General features: G+C 39.6%; 4 protein-coding genes and 2 non-coding genes across 6 annotated transcripts; 3 read left to right on the top strand and 3 right to left on the bottom strand.

Annotated features, from left to right (window-relative positions):
- Positions 1-300: 300 nt before the first annotated feature.
- Positions 301-1,811, bottom strand: timm8a (translocase of inner mitochondrial membrane 8 homolog A (yeast)). The gene is made up of 2 exons (XM_086085104.1): positions 1,585-1,811; positions 301-830 (listed from the first exon to the last, which is right to left on the bottom strand). Exons 1-2 carry the CDS (start codon positions 1,693-1,695, stop codon positions 666-668), a joined length of 276 nt encoding a protein of 91 aa, XP_085941230.1. The 5' UTR covers positions 1,696-1,811; the 3' UTR covers positions 301-665.
- Positions 1,812-3,123: 1,312 nt separating this feature from the next.
- On the bottom strand, positions 3,124-15,279 carry btk (Bruton agammaglobulinemia tyrosine kinase). The gene is made up of 18 exons (XM_086084716.1): positions 15,160-15,279; positions 12,314-12,473; positions 10,961-11,065; positions 10,699-10,780; positions 10,449-10,574; positions 10,076-10,128; positions 8,469-8,656; positions 8,336-8,398; positions 8,190-8,244; positions 7,568-7,647; positions 7,222-7,349; positions 6,796-6,867; positions 5,741-5,912; positions 5,432-5,651; positions 5,291-5,355; positions 4,943-5,061; positions 4,703-4,860; positions 3,124-3,392 (listed from the first exon to the last, which is right to left on the bottom strand). The coding sequence occupies exons 2-18, from the start codon at positions 12,452-12,454 to the stop codon at positions 3,321-3,323; spliced, it is 1,899 nt and encodes a 632-aa protein (XP_085940842.1). The 5' UTR covers positions 12,455-12,473; positions 15,160-15,279; the 3' UTR covers positions 3,124-3,320.
- Positions 15,280-15,641: 362 nt separating this feature from the next.
- rpl36a (ribosomal protein L36A) lies at positions 15,642-19,089 on the top strand. Its single transcript, XM_086084718.1, has 5 exons — positions 15,642-15,696; positions 16,179-16,284; positions 16,551-16,618; positions 16,699-16,821; positions 19,009-19,089. Exons 1-5 carry the CDS (start codon positions 15,694-15,696, stop codon positions 19,027-19,029), a joined length of 321 nt encoding a protein of 106 aa, XP_085940844.1. The 5' UTR covers positions 15,642-15,693; the 3' UTR covers positions 19,030-19,089.
- On the bottom strand, positions 18,586-22,530 carry gla (galactosidase, alpha). The gene is made up of 7 exons (XM_086084717.1): positions 22,312-22,530; positions 20,548-20,722; positions 20,223-20,397; positions 20,048-20,139; positions 19,812-19,973; positions 19,540-19,737; positions 18,586-19,484 (listed from the first exon to the last, which is right to left on the bottom strand). The coding sequence occupies exons 1-7, from the start codon at positions 22,473-22,475 to the stop codon at positions 19,179-19,181; spliced, it is 1,272 nt and encodes a 423-aa protein (XP_085940843.1). The 5' UTR covers positions 22,476-22,530; the 3' UTR covers positions 18,586-19,178.
- On the top strand, positions 21,154-21,226 carry trnav-aac (transfer RNA valine (anticodon AAC)). The gene has a single exon. It is a non-coding gene; the product is annotated as a tRNA-Val (tRNA).
- Positions 21,424-21,496, top strand: trnav-cac (transfer RNA valine (anticodon CAC)). The gene has a single exon. It is a non-coding gene; the product is annotated as a tRNA-Val (tRNA).
- Positions 22,531-24,065: the final 1,535 nt, after the last annotated feature.

Here is a 24,065-nt window from a genome sequence, read left to right as displayed (position 1 = left end):
CAGGAAGTATATATATATATATATATATGTAATATGGCAATCTATAGGTGGATTTTTGCAGCGACACAACCTGAACTTGTGCTTCAGCTTGTATTTTCCAGTATTTTTGGGGGGGTTTTCTCTCTCTCCATTTATTTATGACTGCTTCTTAAACCAAAACAATTACAATAGCGGGCAAGTTGGAATAACTTTCAGTAATTGTAATACTGTACCTCATATTGTGAGACCAAAGAAATTATGTTCCTCCTGTTGACTTTGTGTCTTTCACATCCATGCATGCATGACAGACAGACAGACAGACAAATGGTAACTTGATTTATTTCATATGTACAATCCAACTTTTAACACTTATAGCACACATACATCCTCCAGTCAAGGTGTGAACCTGACCTGCAGTTTTTGTGGCTGCGGGGCACAATGTCCTCCTACATATCTTGCTTCTCCTCCTAAAAATGTTTTCCACTTTCAAAATCAGTGGTTACTGAACTGATCTCTTAGGTTGACACGATTAAAGGGGAAAAAATGCCAGCGCCAGAAGACCCGTTTTGCAAGTCAAAGTAGAAAGCAAACAAGCTGTTGATGTGAGGCACTTTTGACAAAACAGTGTTGCTTTAGTTTATGTCTGATCCAAACGTGGGCGTAGTTAAGCAAGTGCCCTCTTCACGTTAGTCCGTCATGCTGTCTGAGAAAACCCCTCGACTCCTCTGCTGCGTCTGTTCCAGCCTGTTGAGTATGAACTGGCTGGTGTCGATGAATCTGTCCACGCAGTTGGCGAAGCACGCATCCGTCCTGGAATCCAGTTTGGGCCCCGGTTTGTCCATGCACTTATCCTGGTGGGGAGACAACACAAACTGTTAAGATAACCTATTGAGTGTTCCAAATGCCGCCACTGTTGTAAGCTCGTGAACACATCGTCAAGCAAACTAAACTATTAAGACAGATATCGCCTTCGGTAAAAGAATCGTGTCATACACGTCTGTAAGACGTGAAAACACAGTTAATACATCTTTTTAAAACTATTTGAAATATAGTAAGTCATTAAAATAATTACGGCGCTTGGGAGTTCAAAATTGAGCCGCCGTGACAAGTTCGGGAACGCATCTGTCACGTAGGGCCATATCCACTAAGTGTGGGCCTTTAACTCAAAATGTATCGAATAAAACTTGAAAAGGAACTCTAGAAACATGTCTGTTGGACATACCCTTCTTATAATTGAGAATCAGCCTAAACGCACCATGTTCCCGTGTCTAACGAAAAGACAACTATCATAATTCCGCCGCTGGCACAGGCGCTTGAACACCACACATTTGAGGTAATCACTGACGAGCTTTACCACTTCGTGTTCTACTGTTCATCAACTGTATAAATTAAAATGAATTACGGAAATACACATGCAGATTACACCGTAATCATTTGTAGACAGTAGACTCGGTAGTTTTAGCATCGCAGCACTTGACAAACGGGCGAATTCACGTAATCCTCATATTGTAAAAGAAGAGCAGAAAACTAACTCAAGTCGACCAGACCTGTTTATGAACTATTAGCATACCACTGCCAAAGCTAGCTGTGGCAAACCAAACTTACCCAGCACAATTCCATCATTTCGTGCACCGTCTGCTGAAACTTCTGCTTCTGAGACTCGACCTCGATGAATTGCTGTAGCTGAGGGTCCGCGCTCGCCGCCTTTCCGTCCATACTCGAATAAAAGTCGACGTTATTCTGACGAAATCCAAATCCACGACTGAAGTACACCTTTTGCCACAAATGCTGACCTTCACGTGGATGTATGGGCGCCGCTGGGGGACCGGAAACAGACGGACCAATCGCACGGCGTCGGGCGCGGTCGTATGACATCATTGAAACGTCATCTTTCATTGCGCACAATCTTCATTTAGATGGATGAATACACTTTTAAAATTAAATGGATTAGACAATTCCTCCAACATCTATATGGAAATGTATTCCCCAATATGTTTTTTCTTTAGTTGGTGGGCTAAAAAAAGTTTTTATAATGCACCTACAACCCTGACAAACTTTAAGCTGTCCTTATTCCATAAACAAATGCTACTAGTACTAGCCTGGAACTTAATGTACAAACACAATTTTACTCCTCATACATTTTTCATATGGACAACTTTATACTTATTGAGACTTTTTGGCTCGCTATGGTTTCCCGGTCACTCCGAAAGACTTTTCAATTGTGATTGATGCCGTTCCACCAAGTATTGTTGCACTTTACAGAATGTCATTTGGAAAAGACACTCAACCTATGTATCGAATGTTGAATGTTACTGAAACCTATATTGGAAACATGTGTTTTACAGGAAACTGTAAGAATAACAACAGCTTAATTCGCAATTTATTTTTCAGCGAGACATTGTCTCCACACCCTCTGCAATTTCATATTGGTCTTTATTTGTCAATAATATAAATTGGGAAATAGTTTGGCTTTTGCCACATAAATTCTTCATTACAAACAAAGCTAAAGAAATTTCCTTTAAAATGGTGCATAGATTTTACCCAACGAATGTGTATCTGCTGAAATCTAAGAAAGACCTCGATGCAGTTTTTGTGACAAATCAAGAGAAACATTAGTCCATTTGTTCTGGTATTGTCCATATACAAAGCAATTCTGGGGTAGATTATCACAATTTATTATATTCCACATTTATCCAGATTTTTCCTAATTTTTGAAACATGTATTATTTGGCGTATTTGAATTTGGTAAATGTCTATGCACAATTTTATTTGATAAACCTTATTGTTCTAGCTAAATTTTATATTCATAAATCTAAATTTACACATAAGAAACTCTTCTTTATTCTTTTTTTTTTATATGCATGAGGAATTATTTTTTAGTGTACAATTATTGTAAACTTTTGCATTTATTTATATGATTTTGTATTCTCTTATTCTTTTTGTTACATTATTGATTTTATTTTGTATAGCGTATATGTTTTAACCTCCCTGGTGTGTTCTATGTTCTTGTTGTTTGTATTGTATTCAATGTTTATATTCAATCTTCTCCCTTATTTTCTATACTCTTTGTTTGATGAAGGAACTTAGGGGGGTTATAAATGAGTAAAAATAAATTAGAGTATTATATATATAATGTAGACACAATTCAAAAGTCTGACATATTTTATTTGTGCAATTAGATATGCATTCACAAAGTACGGTTTCACTTAAAACATTATTTGTTGAATAAAACACAAAATGCTTGTCAACGTAATATCAGTGCTAAAGTGAGCCATTTCAAACCAGTAACTCGCAGTGACACATTTCAATGTTTGCGTTTTCCAGGCTGCTGCTGTTGTCATCTACTGGAGTTCATAGAGCAAATCCTGAACAGTGAACACCAGCTCCTTGAAGGTGGGTCTCTCGTCGGCCTTCTAAAATGAACAAAACAGAATGATAATTTCAGCAAATAATGTCAAATGCATACTGAATTACAATTTAATTTATGTTTCATATTTCACTTTTAAATAAATTACTGGATAATTTCATAAATTGTCACACGCTAAAACAATAATCTTATGAATGATTTCACATTATATCGGTACAATAAAGTCCATATATGCAACCAACCTCAACCTAATCTCTAAACGCGATACAGTATTCTGATTAATTGCGTTTTTGGAATATGAATTATGCAGCATCAGAGGGGGCGGCCATTTTGCCACTTGTTGATGACTGAAAATGGCATCACATGTATTGCTATAAATTAGAGCTGTCAAACGATTACATTTTTTTATCGGATAAATCACATCTTAGAATTTTGATTAATCATGATTAATCACTTAATTAACTCATTCACTGCCATTGACGGCTATAGACGTAAAAAATCATTTGAACTATTTCTATTAGTTTAACATTTTTTTTCCACTTTAAGCTAACAATGAATATGAAAACCTAGAATTTTTTAAAATTGTTAATTTAGAACAGATATAAAATTTATGATTAATCGTAAGTTAACTAGTGAAGTCATGTGATTAGTTGCAATTACAAATTTTAATTTAAAAGAAGGGGCATCAGACGATTACATTTTTTAATCGTAATTAATCGCACAACTTCAATAGTTGACTCACGATTAATCACAAATTTTATATCTGTTATAAATGTACAATACACACATTTTTTTCTAGGTTTTCATAAAAAATGAAATTAAATGAACTAATAGAAATAGTTCACATGAATTTTTGACATCTATAGTCGTCAATGGCAGTGAATGAGTTAAAAAGGCTTTTTTTATCCACATTTTTTGCCCGCCAAATTTAAAGAGCACCTGTTATGTGTTAATTTTTTCGACATTTAATGTTATGAGGATGTCTTCAAAAATTTGTATCCACAGCACACGCTCATTCACCACTTTTTCTAATCAGTTAATTACTTGCATAATTTATAATGCAAAACAAATGACCCCAAAAGTTTGACATCAACAAATATTCTGAATGCCATACGCAAATATTTATTAAATGCTTTATTTTAATGCACGTGTTTATGCTTATTGCTCAAAACAACCTGTTCTGCCTTTAACGTAACCATCCGCTGTCACGCTAAAGGACCAAAAAATAATAGTGTGATTAATCTGCGATAATACATGATTCATGCGATCATTTTTGGTGATTAATTAATGAGTTAATGCTTTAACTTTGACAGCACTACTATAAATCCCACATTACCAATGTGGATTTGTACGTACGTCGAGCCAGCACGACAACATGATGTTGTGGACCTTCTCACACGCCAGTTGGGGGCGATACAGTCGGAGGCCTCGGGACACCTGAGACACGATTTCGTTGTTGTTCAGACGGTCGTACGGGAGCCTCCCCAGTGTGTACACTTCCCACATAAGCACCCCTGTAAATGCAAGGGTTGACATTTGTGTCGTCAACTTATGAACCCAAACATGGATTTTTGGACGACACGATCACACACACACCGTAAGCCCAAATGTCCGACTTGCTGCTGAATTTGCAATAGAGGAGAACTTCGGGAGGCGACCAGCGGACGGGGAATTTGGAACCCGCAGAGCTCGTGTACTCGTCGTCTAGGACGTACCTGAAGATATTTTAACTTGAGTAATTAAACCAGCACGAGTGTTTTTGAAGAAGTTGAAATCTGATTGGACAAAAAAAAAAAAAAACATTTAACTTGGACGACATACTGGAAGCAGTGCGGCCACGAGAAACACCACAAAATGAAGAGATTGACAGCTGGGAATAATTTATCTCATTTCATAGAACTAAATGATGATTTAGGTTGTAAATAGTGTTAATTAGAGTGACACCTTGACAAGCCAAAGTCTGCTACTTTGACGGTTCCATTCCCGTCGACCAAGCAGTTCCTGGCAGCCTGGGAAGGAAATGAATGGACGTGATTCAAAATGTCCACTGAAGTGAGTCAGATGATGCAATCTGTGCCCTCTCACCAGGTCCCTGTGGATATACTGCTTGGACTCCAGGTAGGCCATCCCCTCACAGACGTCCTTGCACATCTCCAGCAGCTGTACGGAAGTGGGCTGCTGCTTGAGGCCCTCCCGCAGGTAGGTGAGCAGGCAGCCGTTGGAGAGGAACTCGGTGACGATGTAGATGCTGCTCTGCTTGGTGCACACGCCGTACAGTTGCACCAGGTTCTCGTGGTTGAGCATCCTAGTTTGAAATACGGGGCGAGTCGTGATCCAACGCATGGTGGGGCAGTTCCTTTAAGGACCCTTCCCCTTGTGACCGATTGTGCTTACATCATGATCTTGGCCTCCTCTATGAAGTCCTCCTCCGACATGGCTCCGGCTTTAATCATCTTGATAGCCACGTCGTGCTGGCCCATCCATTTTCCGTACTGCACCACGCCAAACTGACCCGTACCCAGGACACGAATGAAAGTGAGGCAGGAGGGGTCAATCTCCCACATGCCTGCGGAACACAAACACATTTTTATGTCGTCTTTGCTGTGTGTGTGTTTGGCTCTGTTTATATCTGTTTATATATATATATATAGATATTCTTGTATTGTTGTATTTATATATTTTCATGTTGCTTGTAAAGTCGCATTGAACAAAGTACTATCCAAGTCCTACAGCATTTTGGGTAATGTAGTCTTTAAACCTGCGTCACAATTTCAACTAACTAAAGAATGCTATTAGCGATAGCATTTATGTTTATTTGAGTCATAAACTATTTTATATATATCTATCTATCTATCTATCTATCTATCTATCCATCCATCCATCCATCCATCCATCCATCCATCCATCCATCCATCCATCCATCCATCCATCCATCCATCCATCCATCCATCCATCCATCCATCCATCCATCCATCCATCCATCTATCTATCTATCTATCTATCTATCTATCTATCTATCTATCTATCTATCTATCTATCTATCTATCTATCTATCTATCTATCTATCTATCTATCCATCCATCTATCTATCTATGTAGCTAACAGCGTCATTGTCATTTCTACTTCCGCTTTTCGCCCCCTTGTGGCACTCTGGGTAATGTAGTCTTAAAACAACATTGAGCATTGTCCGCCGTTTACAATTAAACACACTTGTTGGCGCCATTTCAACACATTTTATCTATCTATGTAGCTGACAGCGTCATTGTCATTTCTACTTCCGCTTTTCGCCCCCTTGTGGCACTCTGGGTAATGTAGTCTTAAAACAACATTGAGCATTGTCCGCCGTTTACAATTAAACACACTTGTTGGCGCCATTTCAACACATTTTAAAAATACTTTCAACACACTGATATTGCATTGTACAGTTATCTCAATGCCACTTGACTTACCATAGCCAAGACCTGCTGTGGATGGAGGCAGTGCCCGATCGGACACAATATATTTCAGCCTGCTAAACATGCCTGGTGATGAAAAGAACATGAAAGTATTAGTAAGGTGGATCAAGCGTAAAAGTAGATTGATCGTGTTTATAAGAATAAAGGTAAAAAATAAAATAAAAAGAAGGTCAAAATGAGTGCCAATTTGTTTTTGGCATTGTTATGATGTAGGTTTTTCACTATTCAAGTAAACCCATTCAAAAAAAAAAAAAGAGGAGAAAAAGGACAAATTTCAACCCCCAGGCCATAGCGATGCGACTTCCTGGGGATCCGCCCATAAAAGGACATTAAAGATGATTCTATTTTTTTTTTAATGTGGCATTGGATCTAAAAAAACAGAAGCTTGCTTATATATTTTTTTATCTTTATGTAATGAACCTGCTGCATTGTGCTGATGGTAGTTGATGAGCTCCGGGATGGTGTTGAAGTTGTGCTTCTCGGCCAAGTAGAACTGCCCCTGGGGGGTGGTGCAGATGTTGTAATGCCTGCAGCTGCCACCGGCCTCTCTGCGGACGGGAAGAAGGAAATGATCACATGACGCGTGTTATGCACTATTATTATTAGCCACAGAGCGGATGGAGTCAGGGAGATAAGAGCAGAGTTTTGCATAGACGGTTTTACATGTGAGCAACCATCCACTGTTTCTGTTGTACTTCTTCTTTTGTGGTACATGATATTATAGGCTACTGTAAATTAGTGTAGTGTGCAGCAAAGTGAAACTCACCCGCCTCCTTTACTGAACAGAGACACCGTGTACTTCCCTGGCTTGCTGGAATCTCGCACCAGGAAGCCTCCATCTTTGTTCTGGAAGACAACAAAGTGAGACGATCCAAATACTGCATGCTTTAGATGAGGCTTCTTAACTCATTCCCTGCCATTGACGGCTATAGACGTCAAAAATTAATTTGAGCTTTTTCTATTAGTTTCACATTTTTTCCACTTTTGTTAACAAGAGTATGAAAACCTAGAAAAAAATGATTGTACATTTAGAACAGATATAACATTTGTGATTAATCGTGAGTTAACTATTGAAGTCATGCAATTAATTACAATTAAAAAATGTAATCGCCTGACGCGATAAAAAAAAAAGAAGAGAAAAGATCATTAACAATTAGGGGCGTCAGGCGATTAAAAATGGTAATCGCAATTAATCGCATGACTTCACGAGTTAACTCACTATTAATCATACATTTTATATCTGTTCTAAAAGTACAATAAAAAACAATCTAGGTTTGCATACTCTTGTTAACAAAAGTGGAAACAAATGTTAAACTGATAGAAATAGTTCAAATACATTTTTGACGTCTATAGCCGTCAATGGCAGTGTATGAGTTAATAAGATTTACCTCAGTCTTCAGTAGCGTCTCTGCCTGGCTGCGATTTGTATTCTTGCAGTACCAACTTTGAAAAGAAAGAAACTGTAGTTGTCTATCATTTTACGGGGAAAATCAATGCTCAAATCTAAGGAAGCATACTCATACTTGATACTTACTCATATCTGTCTAAGCCATGTCCAGTTTCCACCACATAGTTACTAGGTATGTAACCCTCATTTCTACAAAATGAAACACATTTTTAAACACTTATTGTTGAGGCATCCAACCTGAGGGGATGGCCTCACCCACCCGTATTTGTCTCTGGCTCTCCACCAGTTGGGGTCGGACATGTTCAGGATGGTGTACTCCTCGTCCTTCTTCAGCTCCAGGTCATGAGACATCATGGCCGGGTGGTTGTACTGAGCTACGACGCTCATCGCCACGCAGGGCTCGTCGGCCTCGGGAAGCTGCGGGGGTAACCGTCGGCCGGGCTTGTCCTTAAAAATAATAAAGCGCCATAACGCCTGTTTGCTAGCTAGCAAAATTAACTCATTCACTGCCATTGACGGCTATACACGTCAAAAATTCATTTGAACTATTTCTATTAGTTTCACATTTTTTCCCACTTTTGTTAACAAGAGTATGAAAACCTAGATTTTTTTATTGTACATTTAGAACAGATATAAAATTTGTGATTAATCGTGAGTTAGCTATTGAAGTCATGGGATTAATTCAGATTTTTTTTAAATCGACTAACGCCCCTAATTTGTTATATTTTCTTTTTTCTTTAAAAAAAAAAGAAAATATTATTTAAAAAAAACTGATTAAAAATGAGAGGAGCAGGCGATTACATTTTTTCATAATTAATCGCATGACTTCACTAAAAATGTTATATCTGTTCTAAATGTAATTTTTTTTAGGTTTTCATACTCTTGTTAGCAAAAGTGTAAAAAATGTTAAACTAATAGAAATAGTTCAAATTAATTTTAGACGTCAATGGCAGTGAATGAGTTGAATAAACGAGACGCAGTATATAGCCTATATTTGAATAATTGGGGCTTTACTATATGGCACTTTTGTTGGTTTGGATTGGATTTATTTGCTTTTTTTTTTTGCTTTTTTTTACCCAGAATAAAAACATGGTACGATCACCATTTTTTCACTTTCACCATTCTCCATAAATTGGGAAACAGCCAGCATTAAGGTACAAGGAAACACAAACATGGCACTTGAGTTCATTTAGAACTGATTTGTTGTTTTGTTTTTTTCCCCACCATAAAACTCACTGAAGTGTTTAGCGTAACTTCAGAATCAAAAATGGTATGATTAGGTCGTTACCAGGAAGTAGCTAGTTTAACTGACACCCCCCCCCCCCTCCCCACAAACAGAAATGGTCTTGTCATTTTACATCATCATCTGTAAACCAGGAAGTAGTTTGTTTCACAATCCCAATTTTCTTTATCTAGTTTTTCTTTCTCTTTGCTGTTTGGGAAACCAACCCCCCCTAATCACAGAATTCAAAATGGTTTTACGTCACCCTCAGTAAACCAGGATACTGCCTGACAATTTACAAACGGATAGACAAGCAAACTGCAAAATGACGTTCTATGTTGTTGTAAGCTTTATTTTTTATTTGATTTTTTTATTCCGAAAGGGGAATTTATTTTTAGCATCTAGCCTTTTTGAGTCATTGTGGAAGCACAACCAAAAATGTAATCCAAGAAATAGCCTGCAGAATATAACATAAAGTAAAACAAAATGAAATAATCCCCTTTACTTGATGGGCCGGATTAAAGAACGTATGTGACCGCTCGGCTATACTTTGCCGACCCCATCTTCAGTGAGTGACATTCTACTTTTACATTTCATTTATGTATTCATCTATTTGCACAAAGAATCATAACATTTGTGTTTACCTCCGAAGGAGTTGGGGGCAGAGGTTTGCGGGATCCCCTCCGAGCCATGAAACCTATTGGGGGAAGTGGGGGGAGGGGGGTTGAGGTTAATTTCTAAACCTTTATTGATATAATTTGCCTCATAATGGAGATTTGGAAAATCTCACGGCACACCATCAGAAAAAAAATGTCACGAGAAGTATGTACAGGTATACAAAAAAGAATGATATTGTCTCAATTTACCACGCCATCTAGTGGCAGAGCATTTAATTGCGCTGTCACTATACATCGCTGGCAAAATATATAATTATACAATGTATATTCATATATGTATGCATATTTCTTCCTATATAAATATGAATATTTGATTGTGTGCGTCTCAACTCCTCCTCACCATTCTTGCTATCCAGAATCTTGCATCCCACCGCCTGCTTGACTTCCTGCTGGCAGCACAACCACATGCCGTCGATCCAGAAGCACGGGTGGTACTTCTGCATCAAGTCCTTGTTGGTCTGCACCACTACACGCACACGCACACGCACACGCACACGCACACGCACACGCACACACAGAACATTTGCATGAGCCGCACGCTTCCTCCACCAAGCGATGATAAGGGCGGCGATATCAGTTTGCGTGCTTACGTTCTTTCAGCTTCTTTATCCACTGAGCCCGAACTTCCTCCGTCTTCGCAAAGATGTACAGCGGCCCCTCGTCGTAAATGACCTGAAAGGCAACGCAACTACTAGTTTTTCATTTTGTATGTCACACTCTTGCTTCCTGTGTGGTAAGACTGAAGTAGCCGACACAAAAGCCCCCGCGTCTGCATCTGATACTTTCACTTCTTATACTGCACAATATTCACTATTCAATATGATGACAATTGTCAAAATCAATCATCTCTACCTGGAATGCATACATGCGCTCCTGCGGGCTGTTGGGATCCGTCTGCACCGTTTCGACACACTTGATCTTCTCAAGGTCCACCGAGCCCCTCAGACCTTTTCGCTTCTGTGTCACGGACGAGAAAAGTACATCAAGTATTCATTTTACAATAAAATATTGACCGTGCACTAAAACGGTGTTTTCCTACCTTTGTCGAGCCAAAATCACCAAATAAAAATGTGACAAAAAAGTCCCATCCAAAAGTATTGGAGATCAAAACGATGAATATGAGACAAAATATATTTTTTGTTTGAAGCCGCCCACTTTTCAGTTGAGCATAAGTATTGGAACAGAATATTTATTATTTGATGACATAACTCTTATCAGAATGTTGCATTTTTCATTTGAAATGCTTTTCCAGGTAGTTACTGTGGCCTCTTTCAGTTCTTGTTTGTTTTTAGGGGGTTTCTCCCATCAGTCTCGACTTCAGGAGGTAAATTACATGCTCTGTTGGGTTTAGCTCCGGTGATTGGCTGGTCACTTATCTTATACATGAGCTTTCGGTGTTAACTTTAAACGCAATTATTTCTGTTTTACTGTACAGAAGAAAGAAGTCATTTGGGAATTGCAGTTTACTTTATTACACAATACTTTAGGGCCACTTTTTTTTTTTTAATCTTACACTCCACAAATACTCGATATATTTATTAAAATCTAAAATTACTTAAAACGAAACTAAAATGAAGCATTTTTGGAAAAATAAATAAATAAAAACTAACAAACCTGCTCTAAAAAACGAATTAACTAATTTGCTCCCAAAACATATAAATACGTTCTATTGTAAATATTACTATGCTCCCAAAGACGTATTTATATGTTTTAAAGTTTTTTTTTTTTAATGCTAAAGCATACAGAAGGCTTTGTGCAGCAATGTTACAAAAACAGCCAGCAGGTGGCAACAGAGTATAAGAGATCGACCAGGGCCATGTTGCAACAAACTCTTTTCCCCAGTGTTTTCACCAGGAGTGTGACTATTGATGAAACTTTGCTATATTCTAAAGCTAATTGCTGCAAAATGGAAAAACAGATACAAATATAAAATTTTTTCCTGATGAAAGAAAAGACTCTAATCTTTCTTTTGGAAGGTTCCGTGTTTTTATAGCAATAGAACACAATATTCTGTGGGCTTTGCAAAATCAGTCAAAATCCAGTAAAACGTCCGGGAGCGAAGGGGGTTGCTTGAGTGAAAATGGCTGCGAGTGAATGAGTTAAAAATGTTAACCAATATATATATATCATGTGAAAATATAACAATTTAGTGCACAATTTGTCCTCAAGGATATGGATTCAAGGCTCAAAGCTCTTCATACTCACCCCTTTGTCGGCGTCGTAGTCATAATAGGAGAGTTTGTCGCGGGTGAGGATGAACCATCTCTCCTTGTAGTTCAACGGCGACGTTTTCCTCCTCTGCTGCGAGCGCTTTATGAAAATGTCTTCCAAAATGCTCTCACACATGGCTCACGCTTGGGTTAATCTGCAATGAATTGATCAACAGATCAATGTCACGTGCAAGGTTATTGAAAGTTGCTACTGCGGTGTGTTGGTCTGTCATTTGTTGTGCATATTCGGTGTAGCTGTTAATCAGATACTTGAAACTGGGCCTTTTATCGCGCCGTCAATGTGAGCACTTCCTTGTATCGCTCATCTGTGTGGTCAGTCTACCACAAGACATGCAAAACACGGAGCAGCACTTCGTCTTCATTTCAGCTGATCATCAAGCAAGATTAGGAGCACTTGTTTTGTGATTCATGCTTATTTTCATAAAGCTAAATCGTTTGTGGTCTTTATCATTCTATAATACGGTATTGTTATAAAACTAAATTGGATATGGCAAAAGTAGTCACGCTGTACTCAAGTGGAAGTACAGAAATGCGTGCGACTGATTCAACTTGGTTTGGGTCAGTTAGTTGCTATGCAGTTGCTATGTCCCTTGTGATGATATTTGCAGTTGCTACGTTTCTTATGATGATGATTTATGAGCCACTTTTATTTTGTCTAGTTTCTCTTATTTTGTAGTTGCTATATCTAACTTGTATTGATTAAGATGTTAGTTGCTATGCAGTTACAATGTCCCTTGTGATGATATTTGCAGTTGCTACGTCTTTTATGATGATGATTTATCCGCCACTTGTCTCGTCGCGCCTATTTTATAGTTGCTCTGCAGTTGCCATATACTTTCTGATGATGAAGACATTAGTTGCTAAGTCCCTTGTAATATATTTGCAGTTGCTATGTCTCTTGGTTTATGTCTTGATGGTGTATTAGCCACTTGTCTAGTCAAACCTATTTTGTAGTTGCTCTGCAGTTACAATGTCCCTTGTGACGATATTTGTAGTTGCTATGAAGTTGCTATATCTCTTGTGATATTGAAGTTGTCAGTTGCTGTGCAGTTGCTAGTTCCCTTGTGACAATATTTACAGTGGCTATGTCTCTTATGATGATGATGTATTAGCCACTTTTATTTTGAGCAGTCACTCCTATTTTTTTAATATTATATTATTTTATATTTATTCTGCAGTTACTATGTCTCTTGTGATTGTATTTGTAGTTGCTATGTCCCTTATGATGATGATGTATGAATGTATCTTATTGTGTCTAGTCACTTTTTTTTGTAGTTGCTATGCAGTTACTGTGTCCCTTGTGATGATATTTGTAATTGTTATGCAGTTGTTATGTCCCTAATGATGATGATACACCAGAATAAGTCTGTGTGTTTTTAATATGATCGGCAGTTGACTCACAAAGACTCCAAAAATGCAGACAGACTGATGGGGAAGTTGCATCAAGCTTGCAGGGCAGTGATAGTGTTTGTCGCCCCGCTTGGCTTTAACACACTTCTAATATGTCACGATTGGAGTTGCCGTAGCATCGGCTTCGTGACAGCTTTTAGTGCCCGCGCATGCTATGTGCTATAGTTCCACCCCTGCAAGACCTGCTTAATTCTTATTACAAAATTACGCCATTTTGAGTTTGTCCCTCGTGGGCCATGCTAACTTTCTGAGGAAAAGAAAATGATGCAACTGTTAAACAAGCGTGTAGAGTGAAGCCCTGCAGTTTGCTGTAGGCCTACCGGTTGTTGCTTTTTCTGTGGATCCTATCTTTATGTATTTGCTGAAAAAGTCACTGCATTTGCATATATTTGGTGCTCTTCTGTTACACCACATGATGGCATCCAAACCCTTGCTGATAGCAAAGTAGTAACTGGTGACAAAGATTGTTGAAATTGTACGTAACGCATTAAATGTTGGTATGTTACTGTGAATTTAAACTGCATATTGAAGTTACGTGCAGATACACTTACAACACTTTTTTTTAAGATCTCTGAAGCTATTTAATGTTCACGGTAATGTTGTAAAATGTGTTTGAAATGACATTAAACTGTTTTGGGGGTCCTGATTTTGTGGTATTATTTACAGTTTAGACCAGTGGCTCTCAACTGTTGTCACCCTGGGACCCACATCGTCTTATAGTTGCAAAGTCGTGACACATTTTATACAAGTTAAGAACAAAAAAGGTTTTTTTTGTTTAAAAATAGCCTCTTAAATACATGTACAGTATGCTACAGTTTCAAAAGAGTTTGGCATATCACCATAAGCATATCACTATGATGCCCACTAGCCAAAGGCTACATACAGTATTAATAATATAGAACAACCAATAAAGTACAAACAAAATAAAAGTAGCATTTAGGAGGAGTTAAATTAAATTGTAATTTCATCTAAAAATTTAAATATGGCCTGCCATGCGTTTCTAAAGACATCTCAAACTTCTGAGTAACTGTGTGTGTGTTTTTTTTTAAAAGACCTACAAATGCTAACAATAAACATTAATACATAAATCCTATTGCTCTATCATTTATTGTTATTTATTTATTTACAAGCTAATATGAGCTTAACCAATTTTTTTTAGCAGGAACTTTTCTTTTCTGATGCTTCCTGACATACACAGTCAACTCCAGTGTATATATATATATATATATATATATATATATATATATATATATATATATATATATATATATATATATATATATATACATACATATAGATTGAGGAAAATCTAATTGTCATGTATTTTTAACAACATTATTTACGTAGCAGACAGATACAGTAGACAGATGGATTGAATTATGGTCATATTAAAAGAGGCATGTGACATACCATCAGACGGCCAACTGGAAGGGTTGAGGTTCAAAAGTGGTGGCGTGAAGCTTTAGCCTTCATATGAAATGCGCGTTGTCTATGATGTGAGAAGCAAAAGAGAAAAAAAAACACTCACAGGGGAACTCACACTTCCCTATTTCTCCTCTCTCTCTCTTTCTCTCTTGCTGCTCATTTTCATATCAGCCCTCTGGACGGTTTTAGGTGACAAGTGAAAGACGGGCTAAACATTAACACAGCTTTAAATTCCTTCTTGGTTTACACTAGATAGTGAACTAAAATTGTTTATTGAAATTAATGCTACATGGAAAGGCATTAAAATATATATTTTTTACAATTCATATAGTGTAATATTGTGTTAAAGATGTTTATTGTGTATTTTATTAAAGCTGTTAAAATTAAAGTGCGTGTGTGTGCGTCCGCTGTGCGAATTTTCGTCGCAGGGGGGCAGTGTAGGCATTTGCCGCAGCGCTGCACTAAAACAAGTGCTTCCGATTCTGGACTTCCTCTTTTGCTCTGCTTTGGGACGCAAACATGGTACGAAATGAACACAGCGATACACTTAGGAGAATCGATTTTAATCTCACAGTTAAATAAGCCATCGATGACCTTTGGTTGTCCACACAAGCGTATAATGTTTTTCTTCTTGCAACCGTGCCGTTATTTGTCACGTTTGTTGAGTTTTGGGACGAAAAATCGCGACGTTACCTTCTTGGCTAGCTGCTAGCTTTTATCACGGTTAACCGGCCTATTGGTTGTTAAACGTGTCTTGATTACATGAGTTGAAAATAACAATTATGTGTCACTAACAGTACTTAAATTGGATTCACTTGGGTGTAATTTCGAGTTCAATTCTAACGTTATATCATGCGGTAACACTAAAGCGCTATTTGCGAGCTTGTCAAACCCGTGCAAATTGTTTATCACCTTGCACGACTTAACGATTAAGCAGTTTATTTAGTACTCATTTTGAAATATAGGCGGTAGTGTCATATTGCTGACTGTCGCGATGTCCTCAGGTGAACGTCCCGAAGACCCGCAGGACCTACTGCAAGAAGTGCAAGAAGCACCAACCCCACAAAGTCACCCAGTACAAGAAGGGCAAGGATTCCCTTTATGCTCAGGGTAAGTGACTTGTTGGTGTGTGTAATTTGGCCTGCATGCATTTAAAGTGATCCCGTTATATTAGTTTTTTTCGTCACATGCCTCATATATTGCTGCACAAAAGTGCATGACATTGGTTAGCAACACATCCTACATTCTTTTATTGAACAATTTGCGACAACGGAGATGTTTATTTACAGCATGTTGCAATAAAGTGTTGTGAACGAACAGCCGTATGGGCTGTATAATTAGCCAAAATGAACTCCGCTGACGTGAATATCTTGCAGGTAAGAGGAGATACGACAGGAAGCAGAGCGGCTACGGTGGTCAGACCAAGCCCATCTTCCGTAAAAAGGTGAGTTGGACCACGCTGACTGTGAAAGTCCTGCCGTGCATGTGTGAACCTGCGCTCGCTATAATGGTGATTGTTTCCAGGCTAAGACAACCAAGAAGATTGTGCTGAGGCTCGAGTGCATGGAGGCTAACTGCAGATCCAAGAGAATGTTGGCCATCAAGCGATGCAAGCACTTTGAGTTGGGCGGTGACAAGAAGAGAAAGGTAAGACGCAAGCAAGTCTTGCTAACGGCAACATTTGCTTACATTTGTACTTCAATGGAGACGTGAGTAGGGTTGTCACAAACGTACCTTTCCATTTCCGAGCGACTCCAGCTCCGCTTCGCAGTAACGACATCAAACGTTAATTTGTCAATTTTAAGCATAGACGTAACCCTGAGCGTAATCCATAGATGGGTGTTTCTTTTGCGGAATTCTGTAATGTGGATGCGGTTGTCCACAACAACAAATGTCCACGCGAGAGCATAAAACAAATATAGTTTTGAGGTAGACATTTATTTGTCGACCAATTTTTGTCACAGATGCAATGAATTTTTCATCCGCACGCATCCGATTCATACGTCATCAAAAGCCCGATACTGAGAGAAAGTGCTTGGAAGCGAGACTACTGACACTTCTGTGAATCTATACAAAGCTGTTTTGAGTAACTGTGTTACATTTTTAATTTAATCCCATTTGAAACATTAAGCATAAAGTTGACATGTGTGGCGACGGTAGAAATTCAGCCCTGCAGACGGTTCATCACGTACGCGATGACGCGACGTCGTCTTCGGTAGACTTCTCAATGAAATGAGGAGGAATTTGCATAATGTATGCAGACACATGAGTCGAACTCTCAGCACGTCCGCAAAACGAGTCCACCAATCTAGCGTGCGTTGGCACAGCTCAATTTGCATATGACACTGATAAAAGTCGCTTGTCTTAGCGGCTTGGCCGGCGGCAAAACGTTGCGAGTCGGGTTACTTCCGTGAACACTGCGACGTGACGTCGTTGTTTTGGGGCGTACGTCACTCGGCGTGTGCTCTTTGCGCATGCGAGTCGCATCACGGGCGTTCACGTTAGATGTCGCGTTTGCTTTTGTAATGTGAACAGTACATAAAAAGATCGGATTTGACAAAAAATCCAAATTGGGCATCACGCCCTGCAGTGTGAACGTAGCCTTAGTTTCGATTTAGGATTCACTTTGATTGATTTACAATCCAGTTAAAGGTTTCATGGAGTACAATATTTTTTTATTTGATCTAATTATTTAAATTTTAAAAGTAAATTAAAAGGTTTCTGAATTCTTAAAGTGCAAAGAGTTTTTTTTTCATAAATGTAAGAAGACACTTGAATTCATTTGAATAATACATTTCAAGAAACGGCAAGAAAAAAAACATGTAGGCCTTTAAAGTGGAAGTCAACCTTAAACATTTCTTGACAATATGTTATATGTGACCTCACTAGTCTAAACATGACATTCTGATTGTTACAATTGTGGTATATAAATTATGAAGCAAAATCCAGCTGGTTTTATCCATTTTAGTGGGCGGCCATTTTGTCACATGCTGTTGACTGTCGCTCGGGCAATGACCAATCACAGCTCACTTGTTTTCTGAAGCTGCACTGTGATTGCTTGCTACCTGAGTCCTGAGCATCTGTGATGTCATCTTCAGTCGACAGAAAGTGGCAAAATGGCCGCCCCCTGAAACGGATAAAAACGGCTGGATTTTGCTGCTTAACTCATATTCCACTTACACAATATCAACCAGAAAACCACATTTAGACTAGTGGGGCTACATAGAACATATTGTTGTCCAAAAAAATGGGTTGACTTTACCTTTAATTAAGTAAAATTCTATTTTCACATGGATCGATCGACCCATTTCGATTGATTTTTTATTTTTTACTCAGCCCTCGTTAATAACTGCTGTATTAATACTAAGGTCGGCAAGATAATGGTCACAGAGAGCCTTTTTTTTTTAAGGTGTTTTATTTCAAGATTGTTTTTTCTTGGGGGGGTTGACTTGAGTGTTCAGTGTCTTTTATTGAACCTTGTTCTAAACAGATGTTTGTTCTATAATGATGTGATAATAGAAGTCAGCATTATTTCAAGGTAGTACTTTGTAAAAATCAAGCTGCACACAAAGACAAAAGTACAAAAGGTGCAGAGAGGCAACAAGAAAAAGTGGAATTGAAAGCTGAATTACACAAGTTTTAAAAATAGGATTGTAAATAAAGCGCAGTTGTCATCCCTCACTGTCCAAAGGTCAAAACGAGATGACTGGTGGAGTAACTTGTGCATATCAACATTTGGTTTCCGTTGCTCCATCTTAGTCACATTTCTGCCATTGACATCTTTGTTCATGTTATGTTTTCCCCTCCTGACACACGCGTTTGTTCTCTCAACAGGGCCAGGTTATCCAGTTCTAAGACGCGGGCCACTCTTCTGCTTCAAGTTTTCACAGTTTTCAATAAATGTGTTAAAATTGATCATGACATCGTATGAGTACTTTTCACTGTGCTTGTGGAAAAGTTCAAGTCTTTGCAGTCTAATTGCAAAAAGATTTTTGTTTAACGGTCTAGAGGAGTCTCCGCTTTTCGGACATTTTCATCTGAAGGAATGTTTTATCGTGGCTGCCGCTGGAAGTGATGACGAGCAGAGCGGTGCCTGAAGGGTTAACGGAGACCCGGTGTCCCATCCGAACCCCGACCTCCTCATACTGGGGCAGAATCTGGGTGACGTTGCAAAGCGGGCTGCACATCTTCCAGCCGGGAGCCGCTTGCAAGGAGAACCGGCGTGGACCGCCGATCTCCAGCGCATTGAGTACTGCTATGGCAAGCCTGCCGTTAGACACGGGCCTCTCCCACACCTCAAAATGGTTCACCTGTAGAACAAATCATTTAAAAAAATATACCAGGATGTGGGATTCAAGGACCCACCTTGGCTGTGCGGCATCCCTGCTTGCCCAGCTCATCCTGGCTAATAGCGATGATGTGGCGGTTCTGCAGCAGCTCCTTGGAGTGCCCACAGATGGACCTCAGGTCGTTGGACATGAGCAACGGGGCCGCCATGATGGCCCACAGCGCCATCTGGGACTCCTGCTGGTCCCGACTCAGGCCAAAGTTCCCGATCACCAACTTAGAGGTCATGGAGAAAACACATCTTAGGAGATCAACTGCAGGTTTGAATCAAAAAACAAAAACGGACGCACCATATCTGGGTCATTCCACCCCCCGGGACCGGCTGAGGGGACGATGATGTCCTGGTGCGAAGCAGTCCAGTCTAAGGTGGATTTGATGCTGCTCCATGAATCGTAGACGTCTGCGAAGTTGCGCCACTGGTTGCACGTCTCTGCAATGGCGTTGTAGTTCGGCTGGCGGTCACAGGATTGCGACTTAAATCATATCTTGGTGGTCCAGAATTGGCACATTTGGGATCAAGTGTTACCTTTTGGGTCGGCCACTCGTACAAAGGCCACTCACAGGAATATAGGATGGGTCTAAAGGTTCTGTTCAGTGCTTTGGACATGTTGACATAGCCTGAAGAAAAACAATTGATACAGATTGGGCATGCTGAGACAACTGTAAAACATGTCAATCACAAAATGGACACTCGTGCTTACCTTCCTCAAGCAAAGTGGCGTCCATGGAGCAGCCGTCAAATTTGAGCAGGTCGACTTCCCACTCTGCAAATGTCTGGGCGTCCGTGTCGTAGTGAGCCAGACTGCCAGGGTATCCGGCACAGGTGGTTCTGCCAACATCTGCGTAAATGCCCAACTTCAGTCCCTTTGAGTGCACCTGGAAGCAAAGCTTTTACTTTTAGACCAATAGTCTCCAGGAGAGGGCAGTGTTGCAATAACAATTACATGTCTTAAGATAATGACCTGTAACTAATGTACTGCACTGGATTGCCACATCTCACTCCTCTTTTGTATAAAAAGCACTCACATAGTCAGCCAGTTTCTTGATGCCCCCCGGGAACCTGCGGGGGTCTGCTTGCAGGCGGCCCCCGGGGTCTCGACTCTGATCCATCCAACAGTCGTCAATGCAGACGTACTGGTAACCGGCATCCCTCCAACCCTCTGCCGCCATGACGTCTGCTATCTGCATGTACAGACGTTCACTGGAAAAGCGCAACAGATGTTAGGAAATCACTACAAATTATGTATTTTTTCGTTCATCTATATATGACGTCATGGTGACAGGCACAGCAATAAATTGCTCTTCCACTAGATGGCAAAATTGTCCAGTCACAAACCCATATAAAATTATATCCGCTCGTTTCTCGTGTGAAAGTATGAAACGAACGTGACAACCCCGGCAATTTTCGTGGTGTATGTATTTATAAATAACATTTTCCCATGTCTTTTACCAGTTTCCGTAGTGTAGTGGTTAAAAGGTCGAAACCGTACGGAAACACTTTTCATTTTTGCCAGTCCAAGATTGCATATCCGCTCGTTTCTCGTGTGAAAGTATAAAACGAAAAACGAACGTGACTAGACAACTTACGTGGTGTATGTATTCATAAATAACATTTTACCTTATCTTAAACCAGTTTCCGTAGTGTAGTGGTTATCACGTTCGCCTAACACGCGAAAGGTCCCCGGTTCGAGACCGGGCGGAAACACTTTTCGTTTCTGCCAGTTCAAGATTGTTTTTTTGTTCTTTTTTTTTAAACGCCTTACTATGCAGGTCGTAAAACAACAACACCTTACTTACTTATACATGCTTGTTAAAAAAAAACACCTTACAAACGTGACAACTACCCTAGCAACCTCCGTGGTGTACGTATTCATATATAACATTTTACACAATATCTTACCAGTTTCCGTAGTGTAGTGGTTATCACGTTCGCCTCACACGCGAAAGGTCCCCGGTTCGAAACCGGGCGGAAACACTTTTCATTTTTACCAGTTCAAAGTCGCCCTTTTAGTTGTTTGTTCTTAACTACTATGCAGGTCGTAAAACAACAACACCTTACTTACATATACATGGTTGTTAAAAAAAGCATGGTTATTAAGAAAGAAGAAAAATACACCTTACATGGTCGCTTTAAAAAAAAAGTTGAAAAACACAACAGATTTTTCACAACATGGCAGATTTTACCTACGTATGGACCTGTTACCCTTCATGCAAAATAATTATGTACTGTAGTTTTAGTGTTTAACTACAGTCACAAATCCATATAAAAATAAAATATATGCGCTCATTTCTCGTGTGAAACTATGAAACAAACATGACAACTACACCAGTGGTCCTCAACCCTGGTCCTCGGGGACCGGTATCCAGCCTGTTTGCCATGTCTCCTACAGCCAACACAGGTGGGAATCGTTATCAGGCTTCTCCAGAGCTTGCTAATTAGCTGATGATATGAATCACCTGTGTTGGCTGCGGGAGACATGGAAAACAGGTTGGATACCGGTCCCCGAGGACCAGGGTTGAGGACAACTGAACTTACACTACGAACTGGCCACTTCCGTGCTGTATGCATTCATAAACAAATAATTGTCACTTTTACCAGTTTGCGTAGTGTGCAAATTATCACGTTTGCCTCACGCGGAGAAGGTCGACGGTTCGAAACCGAGCAGAATTATTATACATTTTTGACAGTTCAAGGTTGCCTTCAAAACGATACCAAAAAAAAAGACAAAAAAAAAAAAAAAGAATATTCATTGTTTTCTGTCTTGGTTTAAGGTTTGTTATGCGTTTTACCTTATGCAGGTATCCGGGTCCGCGTCGCAGTCGGTGTTACACATGAACCTCTCCCAGTGCAGCCAACCCATCGTGGGGGTCCTCGCCAGGCCGTTGTCGAGAGCTTTAGCGCGATTCCACAAACCCACGACAACTAGCACCCATACAACGGCTTTCAGAGACATGTTTTATTTTCATTTCTTCGGCATGACATCCATCGTCTGTTCTTGTTCAGTCTACTTCCTGGTTGTGGGACTTCCACGCCTTTCCCCGTTGATTGACATGTATCTTTCCCAATGAAGTTGAAGCTCGTCTTTGGGCGATTAAAAATATGTTTAAACTTTAATTTCAGTGCCAATAAATTCTTGTGTCAGTCATAGCTTTTGTTTTGGGACTTTATTGTGATTAATAGACGTTCCACTAAACATTGGACGTCTAATGGGCATACAGATCACGTCTTATGGAGCACGATAATGATGAGTAAAAGTGAGATTTACTGCCTGGTTTTGCCTCCAACTATCTCTGGAAAAACTCGGAAGTTACAAAAGTTTTGAAAAGGTTGGCAATGGTGATAGGCTCAACAATAAACTGTTCTTCCACTAGATGGCAGATTTGGCCTATCTACCTATTGCCGTACGGTAGTTTTTGTGTTCAACTAAACAAGCCCATTAAAATCTATGAAACAAACGTTACCCGTGTCCGTAGTGTACGGGTTCACCTCAGGTCCCCGGTTCGAAACCGGGCGGAAACACTTTTTCTTATTTTGACAGTTGTTTCAGGTTGGATTCATAACTACACCGATAATATGAATATTCATTTTCTTTGGTCATGATTCAAGGCTTATGCTGGTTTTAGCTTATGCAGTTTTCTGCGTCCGCATCGCAGTTAGTGTTTACACATGATTCATAAATCTCTCCCAGCGCACCCAACCCGGGCCGTTGTCGAGAACTTAGCGCGGCCCCACAAACCCACGACAACAAGCATGGCCAGAGATATTTAATCTTATTTCTTGGGTGTTACATCAGTCGTTCTTGCGTCTACTTCCTGGTTGTGGGACTTGCGCGTCTTTCCCTATTAACCGACATGAATCTTACCCAATGAAATTGAAGCTCGTCTTTAAAACAGGAAGAAAGTAGGGGTTGGCTTACAAGTAACTTCTGGGTTTTTAACAGTGGTTCCAAAATTGATTAAAAAAAAAAAAAAGGCATTACCATTTTGTTCATTTAATTAGTTTATTTGGTCATAACAATCAATGAGTAAAAAAAACAAAAAAATACATATAAGATCCTCAATGCCTTTGATATCTTGTTAAACCAAATTAGAATGTCCAAGCCAATAATCAACATTTGAACACTTTTAGGCACTTTAAGTGTCATTTATTTACGCTCTCGTATGGATTCGAACCCCAACAGTCAAAAGACAAGATTCCTCTCGCGAGACGCTCGTTCATCGCCATGGTAAGGACGTGTGCGTGAAGCCACCGGCGGCCATTTTGCATTGCCTCCCGCGAAGCGTACCTAACTAATTGGGTACACGCCATGGAGGAGGCTGGACTTCACAAACGCACGCCGAGAGATCGATGAGTTTTGCTCGGCGCCTCTGCCATTGTCTGTGAATGCAACAAAGCAGCTGTTGCTTTATTTGATTATTTGCTAATTGTTGCCGGCACGCCAGTTTTTGCTCATTTTAAAAAGCAGTAGGCGTTCCAGCGAGGGAAAAGATTAAAAAAATGACTCGATAACCAAACAACTGGAATTGATGATCTCTCTTAGATA

This window comes from Leptonotus elevatus, chromosome 9, assembly GCF_054856555.1.
Source record: "Leptonotus elevatus isolate MCC_2025b chromosome 9, RoL_Lele_1.0, whole genome shotgun sequence".
NCBI lineage: Eukaryota > Metazoa > Chordata > Actinopteri > Syngnathiformes > Syngnathidae > Leptonotus > Leptonotus elevatus.
The sequence above is the reverse complement of the archived record's forward strand: the minus strand, read 5'-3'. Positions and strand labels throughout refer to the sequence as shown.

What these genes read in the sequence shown, in the direction of transcription:
- timm8a (XM_086085104.1), bottom strand. Translation starts at nt 1,695, where the DNA reads ATGGACGGAAAGGCGGCGAGCGCGGACCCTCAGCTACAGCAATTCATC. An exon ending in AAATGATGGAATTGTGCTGG is followed by an intron (nt 831 to 1,584) that starts GTAAGTTTGGTT and finishes TCTCCCCACCAG; the next exon opens with GATAAGTGCATGGACAAACC.
- btk (XM_086084716.1), bottom strand. Translation starts at nt 12,454, where the DNA reads ATGTGTGAGAGCATTTTGGAAGACATTTTCATAAAGCGCTCGCAGCAG. An exon ending in AGCGCATGTATGCATTCCAG is followed by an intron (nt 10,781 to 10,960) that starts GTAGAGATGATT and finishes GTTGCCTTTCAG; the next exon opens with GTCATTTACGACGAGGGGCC. An exon ending in GCAGACTTTGGCTTGTCAAG is followed by an intron (nt 5,062 to 5,290) that starts GTGTCACTCTAA and finishes AAATATCTTCAG; the next exon opens with GTACGTCCTAGACGACGAGT.
- rpl36a (XM_086084718.1), top strand. An exon ending in GGATTCCCTTTATGCTCAGG is followed by an intron (nt 16,285 to 16,550) that starts GTAAGTGACTTG and finishes AATATCTTGCAG; the next exon opens with GTAAGAGGAGATACGACAGG. An exon ending in AGCCCATCTTCCGTAAAAAG is followed by an intron (nt 16,619 to 16,698) that starts GTGAGTTGGACC and finishes GATTGTTTCCAG; the next exon opens with GCTAAGACAACCAAGAAGAT.
- gla (XM_086084717.1), bottom strand. Translation starts at nt 22,475, where the DNA reads ATGTCTCTGAAAGCCGTTGTATGGGTGCTAGTTGTCGTGGGTTTGTGG. An exon ending in GACCCGGATACCTGCATAAG is followed by an intron (nt 20,723 to 22,311) that starts GTAAAACGCATA and finishes GCGCTTTTCCAG; the next exon opens with TGAACGTCTGTACATGCAGA. An exon ending in ACGAGTGGCCGACCCAAAAG is followed by an intron (nt 19,974 to 20,047) that starts GTAACACTTGAT and finishes TGTGACCGCCAG; the next exon opens with CCGAACTACAACGCCATTGC.